This window comes from Elephantulus edwardii, unplaced genomic scaffold (assembly GCF_000299155.1).
Source record: "Elephantulus edwardii isolate Elephantulus edwardi_28Jun2011 unplaced genomic scaffold, EleEdw1.0 scaffold00268, whole genome shotgun sequence".
NCBI lineage: Eukaryota > Metazoa > Chordata > Mammalia > Macroscelidea > Macroscelididae > Elephantulus > Elephantulus edwardii.
In genome coordinates this window covers 1,728,091-1,751,015 of record NW_006400018.1, presented here as the reverse complement: position 1 = coordinate 1,751,015, position 22,925 = coordinate 1,728,091, and the positions used below count along the sequence as shown (strand labels likewise).

General features: G+C 52.4%; 1 protein-coding gene across 1 annotated transcript; it reads left to right on the top strand.

The window, feature by feature from the left end:
* The first annotated feature begins 3,315 nt into the window (after nt 1-3,315).
* PPP1R32 (protein phosphatase 1, regulatory subunit 32) lies at nt 3,316-13,927 on the top strand. The gene is made up of 12 exons (XM_006899882.1): nt 3,316-3,424; nt 3,756-3,873; nt 4,372-4,522; nt 6,576-6,704; nt 7,422-7,485; nt 7,887-7,999; nt 10,180-10,239; nt 10,391-10,477; nt 10,925-11,038; nt 11,118-11,212; nt 13,047-13,211; nt 13,858-13,927. The coding sequence occupies exons 1-12, from the start codon at nt 3,316-3,318 to the stop codon at nt 13,925-13,927; spliced, it is 1,275 nt and encodes a 424-aa protein (XP_006899944.1).
* The last annotated feature ends 8,998 nt before the right edge of the window (nt 13,928-22,925 follow it).

Sequence of the window (22,925 nt, the reverse complement as noted above, 5' to 3'; positions counted from 1 at the left end):
CACCCCAAGGAGGGTGGCCATGAGTCGGAGTTGACTCAACGGGGTGTGTGGGGGGAATGAATTCAGTTTGGTATTTTTTTTTTCTTTCTACATTTTATTATTTCAAACCAGGTGAACAATTCCATAAAACGTGAAAAAAGCAAGGAAGTGTTCAATGCTGAAGGGCCCGGGCCTAGGGTGAGGGCAGAAGGGGCCTGGCCCCTCAGCAGGCAGCGGCGGTTCCTAGGTTAGCGCTAAGGAGCTACATTTAGGTTAATGGAGCCAGGGCCCAGGGCCGCTGGGTGGGGCCCTCAGTGATGTTGGCAGTTGTCTGGAACAGCCCTTGGAACCCAATTCTGTGGAGGGCAGGGCAGGGGTGCTGTCCTTACAGCGGGACAGCCAGCAGAAGGATGGGTGTAAACACGCAGACACACTCAAGGCACGGAATCACTGGAGGGTTGGGGAGTGGGTGGGGGTGCTGGTCAGGACCTGACAGTTTTAAATAGTTTTTCTCTAAAAAGTTTTTTTTCCCTTTCCTTTCTTTTTTTAAAAAGCTACGAGAATGAGCAGGTGGACTGTGGTCTCCAGGAATGGTGGCGTCTCACAATTCTTGTGCTTTTTCCTTGGGGCCTCCAAGCAGTTGGGGTTGGGAGGGAGGGGTAGGAGGCTCCCTGTAAACATCTGGACTTGGGCTGGGATGGGGGGCTGGTGTTGGGCAAAGCCAGGGGTCCCAGACTGGAGAAGTGGGTGCCCTTCCAGCCACAGGCCTTGGGAGACTCAAGCGTGTGCTCCAACTCCACTGCCCCCCATACAGTTTGGTATTAATGCGTGCTCTCATTACATCGCCCAGAGGCCCGGGGAGGCAGTAGTCACGTGGCTCTGTTAAGCCGAGGAAGTGGGGGCGTTAAGAGGATAGAAACCTCATCAAAGGTGGCAGATTAAGGCTGAGCCAGGCTCCTGACAGCTGCGGTTTGGTTTATTAGCCCTATAGTGATGGCACCCAGCCCGCTGGGTGGTTTTGAGGACTCTTGGCGGTACTGTGTGGCAGGGCTTAGCAGGGGCACGCCTGCTCTCCAGCTCAGTGTAAACAGTCGTTTGCTGGGAGGCGCGAAGCCGGATCTGCACGCACTCACTTTCGCGGGCTCTCTGGCCAGTCTGTGCTTGTCAGAGCCTCGTTTCCCCCTGTGGACACAGGGATAAAAATCACTACCCAGAAGAGCCGCTCAGAGAGCCGGAGATAAAGAATGTTAAGTGTCTGCTGAGAAGTGGACTGAACAACAGGAGTGATGGCTAGGGATTATCTTTTATTCCTTGTCACTCAGACAGCACTTTTTGGCTGCTCTGTAGAGGGAGACTGGGGACAGGGCTGGAGCCCTAAAGGTAGACTCCTGCGTGGCCAGCTCCGTCCCCAGCCCCTGCTAGCCAGGTCAGCCTCTGGATTGGCTCTGAAAGGGCTTCAGAGGTGTGAGGACGCTGTTGCTAGGTAGTGGTTGCTAGGCAACGCTCTGTTTCTCCTGGCTGGGCCACTTCCAGGAGGGCCTGGCTTTTCTATAAACTCTGGCTTTCTGAAGTCTCTCCCCTGGCATCAGAGCTCCCTCGGAGGGTAGGTGAGGGTGGGGTGCACTGCCTCTGGGCCCCAGGAGAGCAGGGAACCAACTTCCTGGGGGAGACAGTGGACCAGGCGGGGGGCATGGGCTTGGGGTGGGGCTGAGGGTACAAGTCTGAACTGAGGCAGATAAGAATCCCCCCCAGGAGGCGTCCCCACACTTCTGAAGCCCTTTTCAGGGCCAATCCAGGGTCTAGCCCTTCCCAGAGAGGAGGGTGTGTGTGTACAAGTTAAGATTGAAGGCTGAGAGGTCAGGTACCCTGGGTTAGAACTGGTTCTACCAGCTCCCTCAACTAAATCTCTGTCACATGGGAAGTTGTCCCTGGCCCCAGGTGAATCCTTCTGACCTATGACCGCCCCGTGTGCTACAAAGAGGGACATTTTTCAAGACTGTGGTCAAGCCTTGAAGGTACCTCTGGGTGGCTTCGAACTGCTCAACTTTTGGTTACTAGCTGAGCTCTTTTTTTTATTTTTAAATTTTATTTTATTATTTGTGTGTGTGTGTGTGTACCGTCAAATCAGATCTGACTGGTACAGGAGGAGATTGCCCCTCCTTCCCCGGCAGAGCATCTGGTGGATTCGAACCGTGCGCCTCTGGGATTGTAGTTGCAGCTCCTTGCCATTAGGCCACCAGAGCTCCCCACTAGCTGAGCTCTTAACCCTCTGTACCCTACCGGAGATTCCTTACAAAATGGGACAGTGGCTGTCATGAGGTCCACTGTGACTCCCAGCAGCCCTGTAGGATGAGGTGGAACTGACCCATAGGTGTATGAGGCTGGAAACCTTTACAGAAGCCACCACCTCATCTGTCTCCCTTGGGGCAGTTGGCGAGGTCAAACTGCTGAACTTTTGGATAGCAGTCCAATGCTTAATCCACTATGCTACCAGGGCTACTCCAAATGTGTGCCACTGAGTCAGAATCGACCCATAGCTGACCCCCCAGCAGGTTTTCAGAGGTTGTAAATCGCACAGGAAGAGACTGCCCATCTTTCTTCTGTGGAGCAGCTGGTGGATTCGAACTGTGTGCCTTTCACTTGGTATTGCAACTCCATACCACTAGGCCACCAGAGTTCCCTTCACAATAAGAAGAGTTACTAGAGTGTATCTCCAAAGCCCGTGTGACCTTGGAGTCCATCCTGAGTCAACTCGACCCTGGAGGTTAGATTAAAACTGCCCCATAGGATTTACAAGGCTGTAAATCCTAATGGGACGAGTCTGGCACATCTTTCTCCCTTCGTGTGATTGGTGGGTTCGAACCACTGACGTTTTGGTTAGAAGTCAAATGCATTAACCACGGTGCCAGCAGGACTCCTACATAAAAAGATGTGCTGTTGTTGAGCACCAGAGAGTTGGAACCAACCCGAAGCTGGCCCTCCAGCAGGTTTTCAAAGGCCCCAGATTGCATGGGAGGGGATTGTCCACCCTGCCCCCGAGGAATGGATGGATATCTTTGGGTTGGCGGCACAGTTCTTACCATGAAGCCCCCGGAGAGCCCTTAGGAAGGTGTAGGGAGGATGAAATGGGACACAAGCGGACGTGAGACAAGGTTGATGGGGGGCTGTTTGTTCCCCCACTTGTAGAGGTGTGGAGGAACAGAGCTCTGGGGGAGGGCACAGCTATACTGAGGGTCAGGAAAGACTCTGGTCTCCCTGTGAGTTGGGGTAAGCATGCTTCCTGTTATTGGCCTGTATTTTCCTCCCAGGAGCACCCCGAGCCTACCCTGCAGCATCATGATGGGGAAGCTCCCCCTGGGGGTTGTTTCCCCTTATGTGAAGATGAGTTCAGGAGGCTCCTCCGACCCCCTGAAGTTCTACGCCACCAGCTACTGCACAGCCTATGGTGAGGGCACTGGGGCAGGGGCCACCTCCTCTGGGACCCTCCCTCCCAGAGCCACCCCAGCACGTTGGATCCATCCATCCCTGAGCACCCCCTGACCCCCAGGACTTGGCTACATCTGTCCCATCAGGCTGGTCCCACCACCCCACTCCTCAGGGATCTAAGCTTGGCCACCTCACTGACTCAATCCCTGTGACTGCTGTCACAATCCCTGGAGAGTCAGCTCCTCTGACCTTGGTCCGTGCCCTCCCCTGCTCTGTGGGGTTTTGGTCCTCCCTCGGGGCCCCATCCTCTCTAGCTTTGCTGACCTGAGCCCCCATTTCTTCTCTGACAGGACGGGATGATTTCAAGCCCCGAATTGGCAGTCACATAGGCACGGGCTACATGTCTAATTACCGGCCCCATGTCTCCTACCAAGCCTATCTCGATGCCCTGGACAAGCGAGCCATGGGGTACGGTCTGCCCAACTTCTCAGTGCCTGCTAGCTGGACCTTGGCTCCTAGGCACACCCGAGCTCCTCAGAACAAGCCTGGGATCCATGAATGGGCCTGATGATCAGAGCCACAGAGATCTGCCTGGCCTGGATCTGGGCTCCGGGTGACTCGGCCATGGTGCCTGACCTTGGTTCAGATGCTGAGGTTTCATTGGTAGCATTGTGGAAGAGAGGGATGCTCTCTAGAAGAGGCAAGATCCTAAGGACAAGGGAGTCGGGGTGGTGGATTTGGTTATATGTTGCACTGTTACCAGAAGGTCAGTGGTTCAGATCCACATGTCTCTGTGGGAGAAAGATAAGCAGTATCTTCCTACAAAATCTACAAGCATGGAAGACGAGGGGTTGCCACAAGTTGGAACTGACTCATCGGCAGTGGATTTGGTTTGGAGTAGGGCTAGAGAGAGGTGGCTCTGGGGCCCCAGCTTCTGCCTGTCCCCCACCCCTTCTACCTACCTAGGGAACAAGCCCGGAACAGTTTCCAGACGGTGACCAATCAGAGCTACCGCCCACTGGAGGTGCCTGACGGCAAGAACCCACTTCCCTGGAACATGCACCAGACCAGCTCAGGCTACGGACACGAGAAGAATTTGGGTCCCTCCACCAAGGAGGTCAGTGCTGGGCCAGGGATGGAGAAGGGGTCCTCTGAGATGGTTTAGGGAGGCACCAGGGGCTATGCACAGCTGGCACTGCACTGCCCACAGCTGGTCAGGGCTGTGCTGGCCAGGAATGGAGGAGCAGCAAAGTGGGGTCCACTCACCTTTCTCACTTTTGTCCTTATTTTCATCTGTATTACCATTGGCCACCCCCTTCCCTCTACTGTTCCCTCCATTTTTATCCCAATCACCATTCCCACCATCTCCATCATTCCTATCATCACTTGACCACTACTCTCCCTTGTCTCCACATCTCTATCCCTACCATTCCTCCACCTCCACCATCTCCATTATCTCTACCATCTCCATCCCCACCATCCCCATCCCCACCATCTCCATCATTCCTACTATCACTTGTAGAACTACCTTCCCTTCTGTTCTACCACCTCCATCCCCACCATCTCCACCATCTCCACTATCTCTACCATCTCCATCCCTGCCATCTCCACCATCATCTATCCTCACCATCTCCATCATCACCATTTCCATCCTCACCATCTCCACCATCTCCATCCTCACCATCTCCACCATCCACCATCTCCAGCTCCATCATCACCATTTCCATCCCCACCATCTCCACTATCTCTACCATTTCCATCCCCACCATCTCCACTATCTCTACCATCTCCATCCCCACCATCTCCACTATCTCTTACCATCTCCATCCCCACCATCTCTATCTCCATCATCTCCATCCTCACCATCTCCACCATCTCCATCCCCACCATCTCCACCATTTCCATCCCCACCATCCTCTCCATCTCCAACATCTCCATCTCCACCATCTCCACCATCTCCACTATGTCCACTATCTCTACCGTCTCCATCCTCACCATCTCCATCCTCTCCATCTCTACCATCTCCATCCCCATCATCTCCATCATTCCTACCATCACTTCTAGCACTACCTTCCCTTCTGTTCTACCACCTCCATCCTCACCATCTCCACCATCTCCATCCTCACCATCTCCATCCCCACCATGACCACCTCCTCCATCATCCCCATCCTTTTCTCAGTCCCTGTCTCTACCATCCCCACCATTCCAGCCACTTGCATCTTAGAGCTACCTCCCCTTCCATTTTTATCCCTCTCACTATCGTCATCCCACCGTTACCTCCTCCTCCATTTCTACACCTGTCATTATCACCACCATCCTCATCTTCTCAATTCCCCTCTCTACTCTCCTCGCCTTCCTCACCATCACCACCAAACCCCTCCCTCCCGACTCTTACCTCCTCCTCCATTTCCATCCTTACCACCTTCCCCATCACCATGGCCCTACCATATCTACCACCCCTATCACTGTGCCTGTTGCCTTCTCATCTCAACCATACTACATTCCCATGCCACCACCTCCACCACCCTGTCCACATCTCCAGGCCCACATCACCACCACCATCACCACTGCCACATTCACTTGGTCATCGCCATTCCTATTGTCTTCATTTCTGTCAGCATAACTGCCCTCACCTTTAATGGTGTCATCAGAATGGATAGTCATTCATTCATTCACTCCCTCAGCCAATACATTATAAACATCCCTTCTATATTTGAAGATGTTAAGTGCTGGGAGACAAATTCAATACAGTAGAGACAAGAGGGCAGCAGAGGGAAGGGTTGCAGTTCCACATAGGGAGAGTCAGGAAAGAGCTTGACAAAGTCTTGAGTGAGGTTAGGAAGTGAGCCGTGCAGGTAGCCCAGGGAAGGTGTTCCTAGCAGTGGAAATAGCAAGTGCAAAGGCCCTGAGGTAGGAATGCATCTGATGTGAGGAGGGACAGCAAGAAGGCAAGTGGCAGGAGCAGGGTGGAGGCGGACATGGGATTCAGCTCTGAATGCCAGGTGATGCCCTGCGGGGCTCTGACTAGAGCAGGGTCTGAGTCTACCTTCACTGCAACGAAGATCCTTCTGGTTGAGGTGGTGAAATGGGTCAAGAAGAGAATTAAGGTTCAGAAATGACTACCATCCCATCACCTGCTTCACAAGTTAATCTCCTGTTCCATCCCACAGGTCAGGAAGGTCCATTTCAACACCCAGGAGCACGGAGCCCAGGCCATCACCGGGCTGGAGCCCAAAGAGATACCCTTGCTCCATCAGCAGCAAGGCAAAGGCTCCTTGGAGAGGGAGAACTCTGGGCATGTGAGTGTGGACTGGGCAGAGGAGGGGTCAGCCTGCCTCCTCCTCCTCCTTCAGCACCTGACGGGTCCTGCCCTGGCTCAGCCCGGGGGCCAGTGCCAGGTGGACTTAGGACACAGTGAGAAACAGATAGCAAAGGGTTTGATATTCCCAGACTGCTACCAAGTGGTCATCACAAGCTTCCTTACACACAGGTTTACTAAAAAAAATACTTTAATTGAGGAATCTAGTTTTTATTTGAAGGTTTATAAGCAATACTGGTTTTTCATACAACTTTTCATAGATATTTTGTTTTAGAACATTAATTCTATTGATTAATGTCATTAATGAGTTACAGTATCTAGTCAGTCCCTTACTGTCTTACACATATTTAAATGCCTCAGCCCCCTAAGCCCCTTCTCTCGCCTCGCCATCCGGAATCCCCGAGCCCAGGGCATTCGGCTGTAACGTGAGCAGCCCGTTGCTTCATCAGCCTCTCTCCTCCTGTTTAGACCCCCTCCTAGTGTGAGGCCCAAAGGCTCAGTTTAGTTTCCGTTTTTGGAGTGTGACAGCATTCATTGTCACAGGGAAGCTGTCCACTGAGGTGCAGTTTCTGGCTCTGTGATGCCGGTGCCACGAAAATCAGAGCTTAGCCACCCAAGAGCTGCCACCGCCACCACCACCACGCCACCCCAGACCCTGGTCTTCAGTGTCTCTCATTCCCCATCTTCTGTGTTCCAGGGTCCTTGCTTCATGACCTCTGAGTACAACTCCAAGTATCTCAAAGAGCTCTCCGGCCAGCCAGGTAGGCCACATATCTGCACACACAGCCCAGCTCTGCCCTTCCTGTCCCTTGTCTCCAAGAGAGGCTTCCAGGGGCACCTGAGGCTGGTATAGGACCAGGAAAGTACCCGTGAAGACAGAAGGATATGAAGGTGCCTGGGAGAATGGTGTACTCAGGCTGACCTCCATGCCTTAGGCCTCCTGAGCTCCAAAGTAAACATCATTGCCTAAGGGAACTGTGCAGGTCTGCCCACAGCCATCTGCGGGCCTGGAGATCCCCGATCTTCCTCTCTTCTTTCCCAGCCAAGATTTAGAATCTACCTCTGAGAATAGTCCTGGTGGCCAGGTCACCAGATCCCTGAAGTACAGGCAAGTGTGGCCAGGTGGCCTGGGGACAGACAACGCAGGGACTGTCTTCTGTAGATCTCTTGCAGAAGAAATCCATTGGCGCCAAGGAGGAGACAGGGTTCACAGAAGAGTCCACCAAGAACCCCATTGTCTTCAAGCCGCCCTCCCAGAACCTCCCTGGGGACACAGTGAGTTGCGCTGGGCTCTACCTAGAATCTCAGGGTCCTGAAGCACCTCCAGTCTAGGGGTACTGGTTTCTTTTCTTTTCTTTTCTTTTCTTTTCTTTTCTTTTCTTGTCTTGTCTTGTATTGTCTTGTCTTGTCTTTTCTTTTCTTTCCTTTCCTTTCCTTTTCTTTTCTTTTTTTTCACCTTGTGTGCCATCAAACTGGATCTGACTGGCACAGGATGAGATTGCCACTCCTTCTGCAGCAGAGCATCTGTTGGACTCTAACCACACACCTTCGGAATTGCAGCTCAGCTTCTTGCCACTAGGTCACCAGAATTCCCTGGGCTTCTGGCTTTTAAAAATGTCTAGCTTGTTTTCTTTTTGTTGAGCATATACTCACTCACTCATTGCTATCCACTTGGAACCAACGGATAGCTGATCTCACGAGAGAAGGTTGTCTATGCTTCTCCCTCGGAGCTGCTGGTGGGTTTGAACCGCCTGCCCTTGGGGTGGCAGCATAACTCCTTACCACTACACCAGAAGAGCTCCCTACACTGTATATGTTGAGAGTTATTGAGAATATATACAAAAAAACATACACTGATTCAACCATTTCTTCATGTATATTTACTCATTGACTAAACTGTTGTTTTAATTTTAAGAAGACTACAGGGTAGAGTTTTGGCTTAAGATTTAAAGATGATCTCAGGACAATAGTTTTGGGGATTCATAAGCTTCCATGGCTCCACAAAAATCTGGGTTCCATGTTGTTGTTGTTATGTGCTGTCGAGTCGCTTGTGACTCATAGCGACCCTATGTACAACAGCCCTAAACTCTGCTCTGTCCTGTGCCAATCGCACTGTCTCTGACACTCCCATCCCAATTACCCCAGTCACTGAATCAATCCACCTCATAGAGGGCCTTCCTCTCCTGCGCCGTCCCTCCACCCTCCCAAGCATGATGTCCCTCTCTAAGGACCTGTCCCTCCTTACAACATGTCCAAAGTAAGTTAGACGGAGCCTCAGAATCCTTGCCTCCAAGGAGCCGTCCGGTTTAACCCTTTCCAGGATGAATCTGTTTGTTTTCCTAGCAGTATTCTCAATACTCTTCTGCAGCACCACAGCTCAAAGGCAACAATTCTCGTTCTATCCTCCCTGGTCATTGTTCAACTCTCTGATGCATAACAAGTGATTGCGAAGACCATGGCCTGTATCAGACGCACCTTCATCTCCAGAGAGACACCATTGCTCTTCATGGGTTCCATGAAATTTTGAAATTTGAATATCTCCCCTTTTGATTAGGATTCCTCTATAAAATTGCTGATCAAAGTGTTGGATAATCTTGGGCTTCTGGCTTTTTGAAAAATGTGTGATTTTTTTTGCTCAATCTCAAGATGAAAGAGCATGATCATGACTGGAAACCACTCTTTTGGTCCAGCGCTTCCATTTAACAGATGAGAAGAACGAGGCCAAAAGAGGAGAAAAGGCTACAGCCAAAGTCACGTAAGATTTCAGACATGAATCCTGGCCTACTGGTTCTACTTACTGTCAGGGCTTTGCCTCTTCTCGCTCCAAAGCCTCCTCTTCCCTCAGTTAACCCCAATTATATCCGTCTGTACTGAGCCTTCCCAGGTGACACAGATGGTTTGCAACTGAATACTAAGGAAAAGTTGTCAGTTTAAACCCACTCAGAAGTCCCGTGGAAGAAAGGCCTGGCAATCAGCATCTGTAAAGATTCCAAAACCAAAAACACCGAACTTACTGTCAGCAAGAATTCAATTGCAACTGACAGTAACCCCACCAGACAGGACAGAGCTGCCTCGTGGGTTTTCAGAGACTGTTCATCTTTCCTGAGGCAGAGTCCTTCTCTTTCATCCATGGAATGGCAGGTAGATTAGAAATGCCAACCAATTCGGTTGGTTAGCAACAGAATGCCTTAACCACAGCACCACTAGAGCCCCTCTGTGATGACCACAGCGTGGGGAAACCCGTGGAGCTCAGTTCTCTCTGTAACAGCTGAGGCCGCCGTGAGATAGAATCACTGGAGCCAATGGGTTCGATTTTCCCCTTCTTTGCACTTTTCCCCAGCGGAAGGCTAGAGGCAGAGGAGGGTGGGCAGGAGCCAGCTTCAGCCAGCACAGGGGTAAAGAGGCCCATCCCACCAAACTGCAGGGCTGACCCTCCTCCCTGCGCCTTTTCCCAGACTCTTCTCCCAAGCAGGAGTACTACCAAGTCGGACTACCTCCCGTTGACCCACCCTCGTGTAAGCTGGGGCTGCGTCGGGACGGGGTGCTGCTCAGGGCCTGGGTGGCCCCATGGACTGGCGGTCCTCGGGGGCCAGAACATTGCAGTGGGGGCAGCCAGGGTGGTGGGGGTGTCACCCACTGGCGCTGGCAGCCTCCTTGCCTCCCCAGGGAGATGAGTTCCTGCCCTCACTGACCAGAGGCTCCGAGAGGGAGACGGGCTTCAGCCGGATGAACGAGAGGATCCTGAACCCCAGAGTGAGTGGACGTGGAGGACCTCCTCGGAGAGGGGAGCAGTCGGAGTGGGAACGTCAGGGAGGCTCCTCTGCCGAAGGATGGACAGTTAGGCTATTTGGAGATAGAGGAGGAGGAGGGCGAAAGGCTGAGGGCTGAGAAGTGAGAAGCCTGTTCTGAAATAGTGAGCCGGGCTGCTAATCCAAAGGTGAGTGGTTTGAATTCACCCAGAGGCACCTGGGAAGAAAGGCCTGGCGCTCCAAAAGACCAACCATTGAGAACCCCATGGTACCCCATGGGTTCCTCTGACACACGTCAGGTCACCATGAATTGAAATCAACTCTGTGTCAACAGCTATGACTTGGCTGGGAGAATGGGACTGGGTAGAGGGGGTGTCTACTCCCCATTCCCCCACACTTCTGGCCCCACCCTGGCCACTCCGGTCACCTTCTTGTGATCTGTCCCCTGCAGCCCCCCCCTCCCGGCCCAGAGCTCAGCAGCATGAACCACGGGCAATTCCAGTCACCCCGGCAGATGCAGCAGACAAACGTCGCCATGCTTGGCCGGGAGACAGTGGGGAACAAGGTACTGTCTGGGGTGCGCAACCTCTACCCTAACCCCTCCGCCCTCCCAGCTGACAATCCCCTCCATCTCTCCTCTGCAGGAGCCTACGGGGTTCAGCCTCAACAACCCCATCTATGTCCAGAGACCCCATGACCCCGACATTTACAATCGGTACCTCACCACGTACAACCAAAAGTGAGTCCCTGCCCATCCACACCTGGGGTTGTGAGTCAATGTACCACAGACGGGAGGCTGGGGCAGGGCCAGGAAGAGATGGGTGCGCAGCCAGACGGCCTTGGCGTGGGCTCCTCCTGATGCCGACCCTGAGCCGTGGCTTCAAGGGTCAGCAGATTACTGGGGACACAGGGGTACGAGGAAGTGGAGAAGGGAGAGGAAGGCGGCCAGCTAGGAGCCCTGGTGATGTGGTAGATTAAATGCCAGAAGAGAGGTTGGCAGTTCAAGTCTGCCAGCCGCTCCATTGGGGAAGCACGAGGTCGTCTCCTTTCTGCTAAGATTTACAGCCTCTGGAAGCCAGTGGAGGGTCAGTCATGAGTCAGAACGGACTTGGCATCACAATAGTGGGTTTTAGTAAACTACACAGAACACAGTGCAAAACACACATCTCAGGACTGTTCACGCCAAGACACCCACAGCCCTTATCAGGGTCAATCCCAGGATAGAGAGGAACATTAAATCCCAGGTACTGCCTTGCTCACCAGCTCCACGTTCAAGGTGAACAGCCCATCTCTTACCTTCTCACTCTTCTCTCCCCATCCCTGCTCTCAGGGGGTGCTGTTGTGAGTCCTGGAGTTTCCTCCTATTCATAGTGACCCTATGAAACCACCCACAGGGATTTGTAATTTTTCTAAAAACAATATTTTATTGTGTTTTTGATAGAGGTTTACAAAGCAGCTTAGATTTCCCCTCAACAATTACTTGGTGTTATTGGCAACATTCTTCACAGTGCATAGACAACTCCACTATTTCCATTCTGGTGTTTTGTTTCCATTAATCTGGTTTCCCTGCCCCTTATCTTCTCATCTCTCTTTTTAAGTTACTGTTGGCCATTTGGTCTCATATGAGTGGCTATTAAAAGGAGCCCAGTGCTGATGGATGATATTCTGTATTTTGTGAGTCAATCTGTTATTTCATTAAAAGTTTTCTTTCAAGGTTTAAAGACTATCTCAGGGCAATGGGCTTGGGGAGTCTTCCAGCCTCAACTTGTCCAGCAAGTTGGGATTTTTTTTTAAAGAATTTGAGGTTCTGCCTCACAGCTCCCCGGGCCCCATCCTGGACCCCTCTGCTGTGGCCTTGACCAGCACAGTGAGTAAGTGTTAGCTGGCCACTGTCTAGGCCCTCTGGTCTCCGGGTAAATGAGGCTACAGTTCCTATAGGCTCCTAGCTTTGCAGACCCATTTCTCCTGTGAGACTTTGTTTGCCTCTTTCTCTTTCTGTAGAAAGATAGTGCCCACCTACCACGACCTGATGTTCTCTGTCCCAGAGACCCTCATAGATTTCATTCATTCAGCAAATTGTAACTTAGCACCAACTAGGTGTCATGCACTGTTGTTGGCACTAGACTGCGGCTACTTCCTCGGCCTGGCGGCGGGAATCTCAATAAGCTTGTTGTCACTGGGTCAATTCCCACTCACAGTCACCTGTAGGACAGACTGGAGCTGCCTGTAGGCTGCCAGGCAGTAAATGTCTATGGGGACAGACTGGCTCATCTTTCTCCAGTCTTTGGGGAAGCAGCTTAACCACTGAGCCACCAGGGCTCCTAGGGTGAGAGGCAGTGAGGGTCCCCGAAGGGCATGGTCATGTGTGCACGTGACACCCCTCCTGAGGGGGAGGACAGAGGTGGAGAGGCTGGTCAGGAGCCCACAGTTAGGAGATAACCCAATGGAGATGCATTTAGCAGGTGGGGGTCTCAGGGTGGTGGGTGGACGATGTGGGGACTGGGTGACCATGAGACTGAGCCTCTCTGTCCCACCCCCGTGGCACCATGTGCCCACATCCCTCTCCACTCCAGTTACTTCGAGAACATTCCCAAGGGTCTAGACCGGGAAGGCTGGACTCGGGGAGGCATCCAGCCGCAGAAGCCGGGAGGCTACGCCCTTAACCAGCCTGTCACCCGCATGGAGCCCACCCCCAACGCCACAGAGAGCCTGCGGCACCTGCATCCCCATGTGGGAAGGTAGCACCCCAATTCTTTCCCCCATCTCAATTCCAGCTCGAGTCTTTGCTGCTTCCAGGTGCTCCTCCAAGCTGTCCCCGGCCTCTCTTCCCTCCTCTGTCTGTCTGTCTGTCTCCTCTCTCAGAGTCTATCCATTGCTTATCTTCCCTTCTCTGCCCCCTCCTTCAAAACTCCCCTCTGTGGAGGGGCACTTAGAGGTGAATGGGCTGCGATCCTGCTTGGCCCCCTGTCTCTGGGCCTGGCTGGTGGTAAGGCTCCCCTCTGTGGAGGGGCACCCAGAGATGAACGGGCTGCGATCCTGCTTGGCCCCCTGTCTTTGGGCCTGGCTGTTGGTAAGGCTCCCCTCTGTGGAGGGGCGCTTAGAGGTGAGTGGGCTGCGATCCTGCTTGGCCCCTGTCTCTGGGCCTGGCTGTTGGTAAGGCTCCCCTCTGTGGAGGGGCACCCAGAGATGAACGGGCTGCGGTTCCACCGCACTTATGACTCCTCTCTGCTCCATCCAATTCCACAAAATTTCTATTTGTACAACAACAGCCCAGAGTTGGCAGGCAGGCTCGGTGCGGCTTGGCCGCTGGCCCCACACGCACAGGGGGAGAGAGAGAGAGAAGGCACAGATCCCAGCTCATCCATGCTGCCTCCCTCCCTGCAGAACCCTGACCTACGCAGACCCCTTCTACCGCGACACCCCGCACAGCAGCCGCTTCACGGTGCCCAGCTGAGCAGAGTAAGGGCCTGGCATCCTCTCCAGCAGCTGCTCCCACTGTGGGGTGGCCACTGGGCCAGCCCCAACTTCTAAGCCCTGGATCAAGTCGGGGGGTGGAAGGATGGGTGCGCAGAACCACCTGAGCCACTCACGCCTCATCTCCGTCTCCCACAGATTTGTCACCCCAACAGGACAGGAGCCAGTTGCAGTCCCCCCTCCCCAGCTTCTTCCTAATGAAATAAAGAGCAGCAAAGAGTGGGTGTCAGTCACTGTGAGGGGACCTGAGGGTGGGGTCACTGTGAGGAGGTAAAGGTGGGGTCACTGTGAGGGGTGTGGGAGGACATGAGGGTGAGGTCATTGTGAGGGGACATGAGGAGGGGGTCTCTATGAGGGGTACAGAGACATGAAGGTGGGTGTTAGGGGGTGGGGGGACCAACACTTCTGACTCACTGTGGGATTGCAGACAAAGCCCTGGAGGCCCCGTTTCCTCTTCCGTATCAGGGTCTTCCTGAAGCCTGTCCTGTGTGAGAAGGCCTGTTGGGGTGGGTGAGGGGGCACCCCAAGGACACAGTGTGGACGGAGGCATGACTGGAGGAACAGAGGCATGGAGGGTCAAGCCTTACTTTGTCCCCAGCCTCAGTGGTCTGGTCTGGATAAGGGGTGCATAAACATAGTCAGGGTGAAGGAAGAACCCGGAACCTTCCTGGGCCGTGTTAGATGGCTTAAGGTGAGGGCCAGACACTGGAGCTGGCATCTGTCTGTCTCCAGAGAGGGACGAGGGAGCATCTGTGATGACACTTGGACGGCTGAACACCAGGCAGAACAGAGACCGGACCCCCACCAGCACGGCCGGCAAGGTGGCTGAATGCTCATGAACATTAAAGTCAGACACCAGCCTCCCAGGTGGACACCGTGTGAGCAGTCTAGGCATTAATGGATCGTGGAGAGAAAAAGGAATGGTAGGTTAAGCATTGGACTGGCAACCAAAGGTTGGTGGTTCAAACCCACCAGTCATTCTTCGGGAGAAAGATGCGTCAGTCGGCTTCTGGAAGGATGAGCACAGAGGAAACCCTTAGGCAGTTCTGTGTCAGTGAGACGCAATCACATCCACAGCAGTGGCCTTGGGCTTCAGGTGTCCCAGGCACAGAGCTAGATCCAGCGTATTTTGTCCCTGTAGCCAGGTGCATTTGTACAACACACATATAATGACACAACTGTGTGGCAGCCCTATTCTGTACACTGTTGTTTGGTGACATCGAGTCGAGTACAGCCCTTAGTGACCCTACGAACAACAGATCTGAACCCTGTCCTATCCTGCGCTATCCTCACACTCCCTGACACATTAGAGCCCATTGTGGTGTCAGTCCACCTACCTGGCTGAGGGTCTTCCTCTCCTTCACTGACCCTCTGTCTTTCCAAGCTCACATCCCTCCAAGTAATAGCTCCTCCTAGCTACATGCCCAAAGTATATGAAGCAAAGCTTTATCGTCTTTGCCTCCAAAGAGCACTCTGGCTGCACCTTCTCCAAGACACTTTTGTTTTTTTTGACAGTCCATAGGATTGTCCAGAACTCTTCCACAACACCACAGCTTAAAGGCATCAGTAATTCTTCTGTTGTCCTTATTCATCAACCTACCTTCCAGATGCTGAGGGCAGGGTGTTGAATGACCCAGGAAGCATCAAAAGAGGATGGAAGGAAGGAGTACACAGAGTCACTATACCAAAAAGAATTGCTGACCCAGAAGAATTCATGATACAACGTATGACCAAGAGGCAATGGTGACGAAGGAGGAAGTTCAAGCTGCTCTGAGGGAATTGGCAAAAAACAAGGCCCCCAGGAATTGATGGGATACCAATTAACATATTTCAGCAAGCAAATGCTGCCCTGGATGTACCCACCAGGTTATACCAAGAAATCTGGAGAACAACTACCTGGCAAACTGACTAGAAGAGATCTATATTTATTCCCATTGAAAATAAAATGACTTGTGAGACTATGGGAATTATCGAACAATATCATATGCAAGCAAGATCCTGCAGAAGATGATAAAAAACCGACTAGAACAGTACATCAGCAAAGGGCTACCAGATGTGCAAGCTGGGTTTCAAAGAGGCCGTGGCACTAGGCACATGATAGCCAACATTTGATGGATCTTGGCAGAAAGCAGAGTACCAGAGGAATGTCTGCCTGTGTTTCATTGACTATACAAAGGTATTTGACTGTGTGGATCACAACAAATTATAGTTAATCTTGAGAAGAATCAGAATTCCAGAACACTTACTTATGCTCGCATGAAACCTATACTTCGTCTAGGTAGCAGTGGTCAGAACAGGGAAACACTGCATGGTTCAGGATCAGGAAAGATGTGTGTCAGGGATGCATCCTGTCTCCACATCCTTTCAATCTATATGCAGAACAGATCATTCGGGAGGCTGGAATTTATGGATTGGAGGAAGACTCAACAACCTGTGTTACGCAGATGATGCTCCCTTGATGCTGAAACTGAAGAGGACGAGAACTGTAGTCTTCAATATGAGGCTCAACATCAAGAAAACAGATTCTCTATGAAAAACAAAATATTCGAATTTTGTAAATAAACTAGCATTAAAAAAAGAAAACATTCTTACCACTGGTCCAATTGGCAATGACATACAGAGAAGAGATCGAGATTGTTAACAGCTTCAGCTTGCTTAGTTCCACAATCAACACTCCTGGCATCAACAGTTAGGAAATCAAAAGATGAATTGCACTTGGAAAGTCTGCTGTCAGGCACCTCTCCAGAGCACTGAAGAGCAACAATGTTAGTCTGGGGACTAAGGTGCACCTGATACAGGCCATGCCATGGTCTTAACAATTACTTGATATGCATCAGAGAGCTACACAGTGACTAAAGATGATAGAAAAAGGATCAATGCCTTTGAGTTGTGGTTCTGGAGAAGAGTGTTGAACCCTGTGGATGGCCAGGCGAACAAACAGATCTATCCTACAGAAGGTTAAATCAAGCTGCTCTCTAGAGGCTAGGATTTTGAAGCGCTATCTCACATACTTTAGACACATGGCCAGGAGAGACCAGTCCTTGGAGAAGGACTGCCTTCTTGGAAGGATGGAGGAACAGCACAGAAGGGAAAGACCCAGGATGAGATGGATTGACTCTGTGACTGGAGAAATGGGATTAGGTTTGTTGGAGATGATGAGATTGGCTCAGGACAGGGCAGGGTTCAGAGCTATTGTACACAGGGTTGCTATGAGTTGCAGCGACTCGACAGCACATAACAACAATGGCACCTTCTAGAATCCAACTGCTTCAAACAAAAGTTCTGTAAACTAGTGCTCTGATTTATAAACACGGAACAGTGGTGCCCAAGAGGGTGCCCCAGCTGCCCGAAGTCACAGAGTGGACAGACGGCAGCAATAGCTGCCCAAGAAAAGGGGGACTGTCCTTTGAACTGGGCAGTCAGTCCATCACCAGAGGGCAGACTCTGCGGTGGCACCCCACTCCCCAGTCTCCACCCCTGCACACCTGCTCCAAACCATGCTAATGCCACTCACCCCAGGTGCATGGGAAGAATGCACAAGGGAGCCGGAGGAAGCGCTGATGCCTTTGAGCTGTGGTGAGAGAGGGATAGTGGACACGCCACGGACCGCCACAAGAGCAAACAAGGCTTAGTTCTCATACGCTTTGGGCTTGTGTCAGGAGGGTCCGGTCTCTGGAGCAGGACACCATGCTTGGAAAAGTCGAGGGTCAGAGAAGAAGACCCTCAGTGAGGTGACAGGTTGGAGACGGTAACAATGGGCTTGCACGAAGCAGAGGTCGGAGAGGGTGGCACGGGGCCGAGTGGTTCTGTTCTGTTGGATATAAAAGTGAATCTGAGCCGGCTCAATGGCACCTAACAACCACAACCACAGCAGGGAGCAGCCCTGGGGGCCAGGCTGTACCCCAGTCTGGGGCGGCAGTCCAGGGAACTGTCCACAGGCTGGTTGGGGCTCCATGTGGAATGTGGGCGACTCCAGCTGGTTCTAGCAGTGGGGGCGGGGGTGGGGGACACAGTGTCTCTCGACTGTAAACCCAGCTAGGCTTGGGACGCAGTGGCACCCCCACTCTTGGAACCCCACAAAGTCAACATTAGGGGTTTAGGGCTGAATCATGAGATCGGGTGTGTCATTTGGGCTAGACCCTACTGTCACCTGGGCACAGTGCCAAGGGACACACACCCCAGCACATAGACACGCACACACACAGAGCACAAAAGACACAAATGCAAATTTAAAAAACCACACAGTATGTTAAGACATTCTCATATGCACACGCAGTCATGCGTGCCAACAGGCAGGGCCACACAGAGCCACCACCACAGCCCTGGCAGCCGGAAAGCACAAAACATGCACCCAGTCGGCTCTTCACACACCCAGGAGAGTACAGACAGGCCAACACGCACAGCCGGGTACCCTCCTGCACAGATGTATGGAGGCTTGCTTACATGAGAGATGTGGGGGGCCCACCCCGCCCCACTTCATCTCCATTTCCCTCTGTCACTGTGAGTGTCCTTTTACAACTTGAGTTCCCTTGTCACCAGCCTCCACGGGGATCTGGTGTCAGGCCACCAGAGTGGGTGACACTCTCTTTCCAGCACCTCCCCTCTCCATGGTCCTCAACCTGGTTTCCAGGGCACGTGACTTGCCACCTCTCCTCTGTGGGTGATTCTTGAGCTGGAGCTGTGGACCTCACTCCAGAGGTGCCCCTGAGCCCCCTGCCTTCTTCCCTGCTGCACCCAGGCAGGCTGCCAACAGGCTGACCTGGTGCTGTGGTGCCAGGAACGTGAAGGACAGAGGCTGAGTCCACGTGGTCCTGGAGCCTCCTTAATCAGATGCCGACTCCCCCCATCATAGAGACGGGCGTTAGAAAGGTCTGTCTTAGGTTACACCGTCAGTGAGGGTGGAGTGGGCATTCTGAGTGCCAGGAACCTGGTGGGGCATCAGCTGATGCCAAAGCATCCTAACCTCCTGATCACTGGCCCCGAGCTAGTCAGATCAGGCCTTCTGGAGGCGATGGCAGCTGGACGTTGGATTAAATGGGCCATTGAAGGCATAATAAAGGAGACATGGCCATGGGTGAACACATGTGATGGGCAAGTTCAAGGCCACAGGGAGACAAGGGCATCCAGCGGACGTGAGACTGATTAGACAGTGGGGACCTGGAGGGCCATGCCTCCCTCCTCAGCTATGAGACTCAATAACGGGAGGGACCATGTTTTGTCTTGCTCATGGACGGAACCTCCAAGCCCAGGCCAGTGCTGGCCATAGTTGTAAGGGCTCAATTAGATTAATGAACAAATGAAAAATCACACACCGAGGATCACCCAGGTCCTGGTGCCTGAGAGGCTGCCTCATGACTGTGGTCCTTCCAGAGCTCTTCGTTTGTCACACTGGGGTACAGTCAGCCAAGTAGTCCCCTCGACCTCGCCCAGGACAGGGAGATGGGCACTGTCCACCCAAGACTGCTGGGGACACAGGAACTCCCCGTGGAGGGTTCTGTCTTGCTGGGTGACCTTTGTCATGTCACTCTCTGACTGAGCTGCAAAGTGAGTGAGGGCGTTCCCTTCTCTTAGACCTGAGAGCTGTGAGGGTTCAGGAAGCCCAGAGGGGACCCCGAGACCAGAAGTATAGACAAGGCCGGCCCCTTCCTCTTCTGGCCCAGGAGTCAGACTGTGTGGGTTCAAAGTCAAGGGCATCCACACCCTGAAGCTGCGTCCTTTAGAGCAGGTCACTCCAGGGTTTTGAGTGTCAGCTAACAGTGGGTGTGTGTGTGTGTGTGTGTGTGTGTGTATGTGAGAGAGAGACAGAGAGAGATGCCTCAGCACACATTGCTGCTCTAAAGGGCTAATGGGGAAGCTGAGGCTCAAGGAGGAGTTGGAACCAAGGTCACAATGGGGACAGCCCCCAGGCCTGGTCATTGTTTTCCTCTGCTTGGCCCTGACAGGCCCTTTCCAGAACCTTCTGTGAATGAGGCCCTGATGCATGCCACACCACGGACGAACCTGAAAGCATGCTGAGTGAGGGTAGGACAAACTCTAGGAGCGCTCACTTCCCGGAAGCTCCCACCCCTGGTCTGTCCAGAGGCTGTGCAGTGGTCTGAGTACAGCAGAGCTTGACATGCTGGTGCATGTGGGGAGAGGTTGTACTTTGTTGTTTACGGGGTCACTGGGGTGGGTACCAACTCGATGGCACCCACCAACAGTGCAGGAAAGAAGCAAACACGTAGACCAAACACGCCAGAGATTATTCGCAGTCACCAGGGGGAGGGCCAAGGGGAGGGAAGCTTTTACTTAGGGGGCATTGAATTAATGGTGGTGGAATCATCTGGAAAAGGCTAGAGAGACTGGTGACACACCTGAAGACCGTGATCAATATTCCATGGGAAAACTGTGTGGGCGAATGTTTTGTTATGCATATTTTGACCACAATTTTTGTTAATGGTGCAAAAAAAAAAAAAGCCCCCTCTCTGCTTTGAGAAGGGAGTGATCAATTCAAACAACCTTACATTAAGGCCGTGGCTTACCTCAGGGGGTCTATGTTCTCACCCTCCCCCGGGGTCAACTTCTTGGAGGCCATTCTAGAAGCTTCTCTGCTTCTCCAGTAATGAGGCTTTGGGTGTTCAGCTGAGTCACTCCTTTCAGCGGGTGAGGATTTTAACAGCCACCAAACGCTGCCCTCCCCTCCCTGGGGACGTTTTAGAAAACTTTCTGAGGTGTGCAGTGACGATGATTAACCTTTATTAAGCCCCCACAGCCTGCCGAGTGCGGGGAATATTCCGTGGGCCTTTCCCTTTTCAGCAAGAACACAGAGGGGCCCCCTGAGAGGGACGCTGGTGGGAGCCTGCTGACGCACTGGTGTGTGTGTGTGTGTGTGTGTGTGTAGTGACCAGAGGTCATCAGAAAGGACAGCAGGGTCAGGACTGATGCTGGTGACATACAACTGGGTCCCATGCTTGACTTAGGTTAGGTTAGTGGACTTAAAGAAATCAGAGCGAATGAGAGAAAGCTTAATGCAGCTTTATTAAAGGGGGGGAAAGGGAGCTCCCGGGTGAGTTCCTCATCCTGGAGAGGCAGAATGGGAAGTCACATTGTGAACTTACTGGGAAGGATTTTTATAAACAGAGTCTTTAGGGAGGGACATTCCATTCTGATTTAGGAGCCACCTGCTAGCTTAGTCAGACAGGCAAGGCCGTTTTCTCATCTTCAACAGCAAGGCCATCAGCATTTGAGTTCTGAATTCTTCATTCTTCTCTTTGGCCTCTTTGCTCAGACTAACAACTCACACACTGTATAACAACATGGTAGCAGTAACCATGTAGGCCAGGGCCTCTGGGGACACGCAGAGCCATCAGCCCAGGGGGTTGATGATTTCCGAAGGGGGTTAAAGGCACCTGTCCACGGGACTTGGAGGTCAGGGGAGGGGAAGCCGTGTGTGGTGGGAGCACAGCACACAGGCAGATGGGAGGACATGATACAGGGAGCAGGGCCCCCTGTTTCCTCTGACCATCTGGAGAGCCACCCATGGGTGCAGAACTGTTGTCAGAACCTCCAGAAATTCCAGGGCTGAAGAGGGACCAGACACAGGGAGTCCACCGAAGGCTTCCTTTCGAGAGGTGACACGTTGCTTTCTCAAGTTACTGCTCTGACAGGCTCACCCAGAGCATCCTGAGTGTAAGATCCTGCCGGGAGGCCCTCTGTGGTGAGCAGGTCAGCCGGGCAATGACACGTTGCCCAGAGCTACAGGTCTCAGTGAGGGCCTGCTCAGGTCTGAGTCACCATCACCCCACTTAGCTGGGGGACCAGGTGGGCAGGGGAGAGGCCTGGAAATCTCTGAGAAGCCAGGTGTCCCGTGCGCAGCTAGTGAGCCCCATGAGGGCTTTAGTTTCTTCTGCTGAAAGGGAGATGTGTGCACCATTGTGTGTGGGGTACAGTCTATGTAGGTGCAGTGTGTGTGTGTGTGTGTGTGTGTGTGTGTGTGTGCACGCAGGCTGTGGTGTGTATGTATATATTGTGGTATAATGTGTGTGTTGTGTAGTGTGGTATATGTGGTGTGTATATACAGATCCATCCTGGAGACACAGTGAAACCAAGTTTCTCCTTGAAGGCAAGGATTTTGAAGCTCCATCTCATACTTTGGGCACGTGGCCAGGAGGGACTAGTCCTGGGAGAAAGACCATCATGCTTGGAAGGCTTGAGGGACAGAGCAGGAGAGGAAGACCCCAGATGAGATGGATTGACATAACAAATGGGATAATGGGAGTAGGTGTGTCGGAGACAGTGAGATTGGCTCAGGACAGGACAGGGTTCAGAGTTATTATGCATATTGTCACTATGAATCACAGGTGACTCAATGCACATAACAACAACAACAACATACTGTGGTGTAGAGGTGTGATATGAATGGTATATACTTACAGGGTGTATATTATACAATGTATGTGTATGTGATATATGTAGGGTGTGAATGGTGTGTTGGTGTGGTATGTGTATTGCGTGCATGTTTATGTATGCTATAAATGTCTAGGTTGTATATATGTGGTGTGATGTATGGTGTGTATGGTGTGGTATATGCATGTATATATAGTGTGTGTGGTACAGTGTGTGTGTGGTATATGCATAGGTGTGTGCATGTGAGGTGTGCACCACCCCGCAGAGATTGGATGCACGCACACGGACCCTGTGCTCAGGAGAGACCTGATGGGACTCTGGGTCCAAGCAGAGGCAGAATTGGTCCCCATCAGTCAGTGCCCTCCAGGTGGGCTCTGGCACCACTGACCAGAGGCTGAAGGTTGGGGAATGGCTCCCCAAGCACAGGAGGACCCTGAAGACACAGTGGAAGGTGCCGGGGTGCAGGACAGTGGTCTCAGGGAACGGGACTGTGGTTATAATTAAGGAATAATGGGGTCTGATTGTGGGGATGAGAGAGCGCCCTGCACATGGCAGAAACCAGCTCCAGCTAATTCAAGCAGAGAAGGGATTTA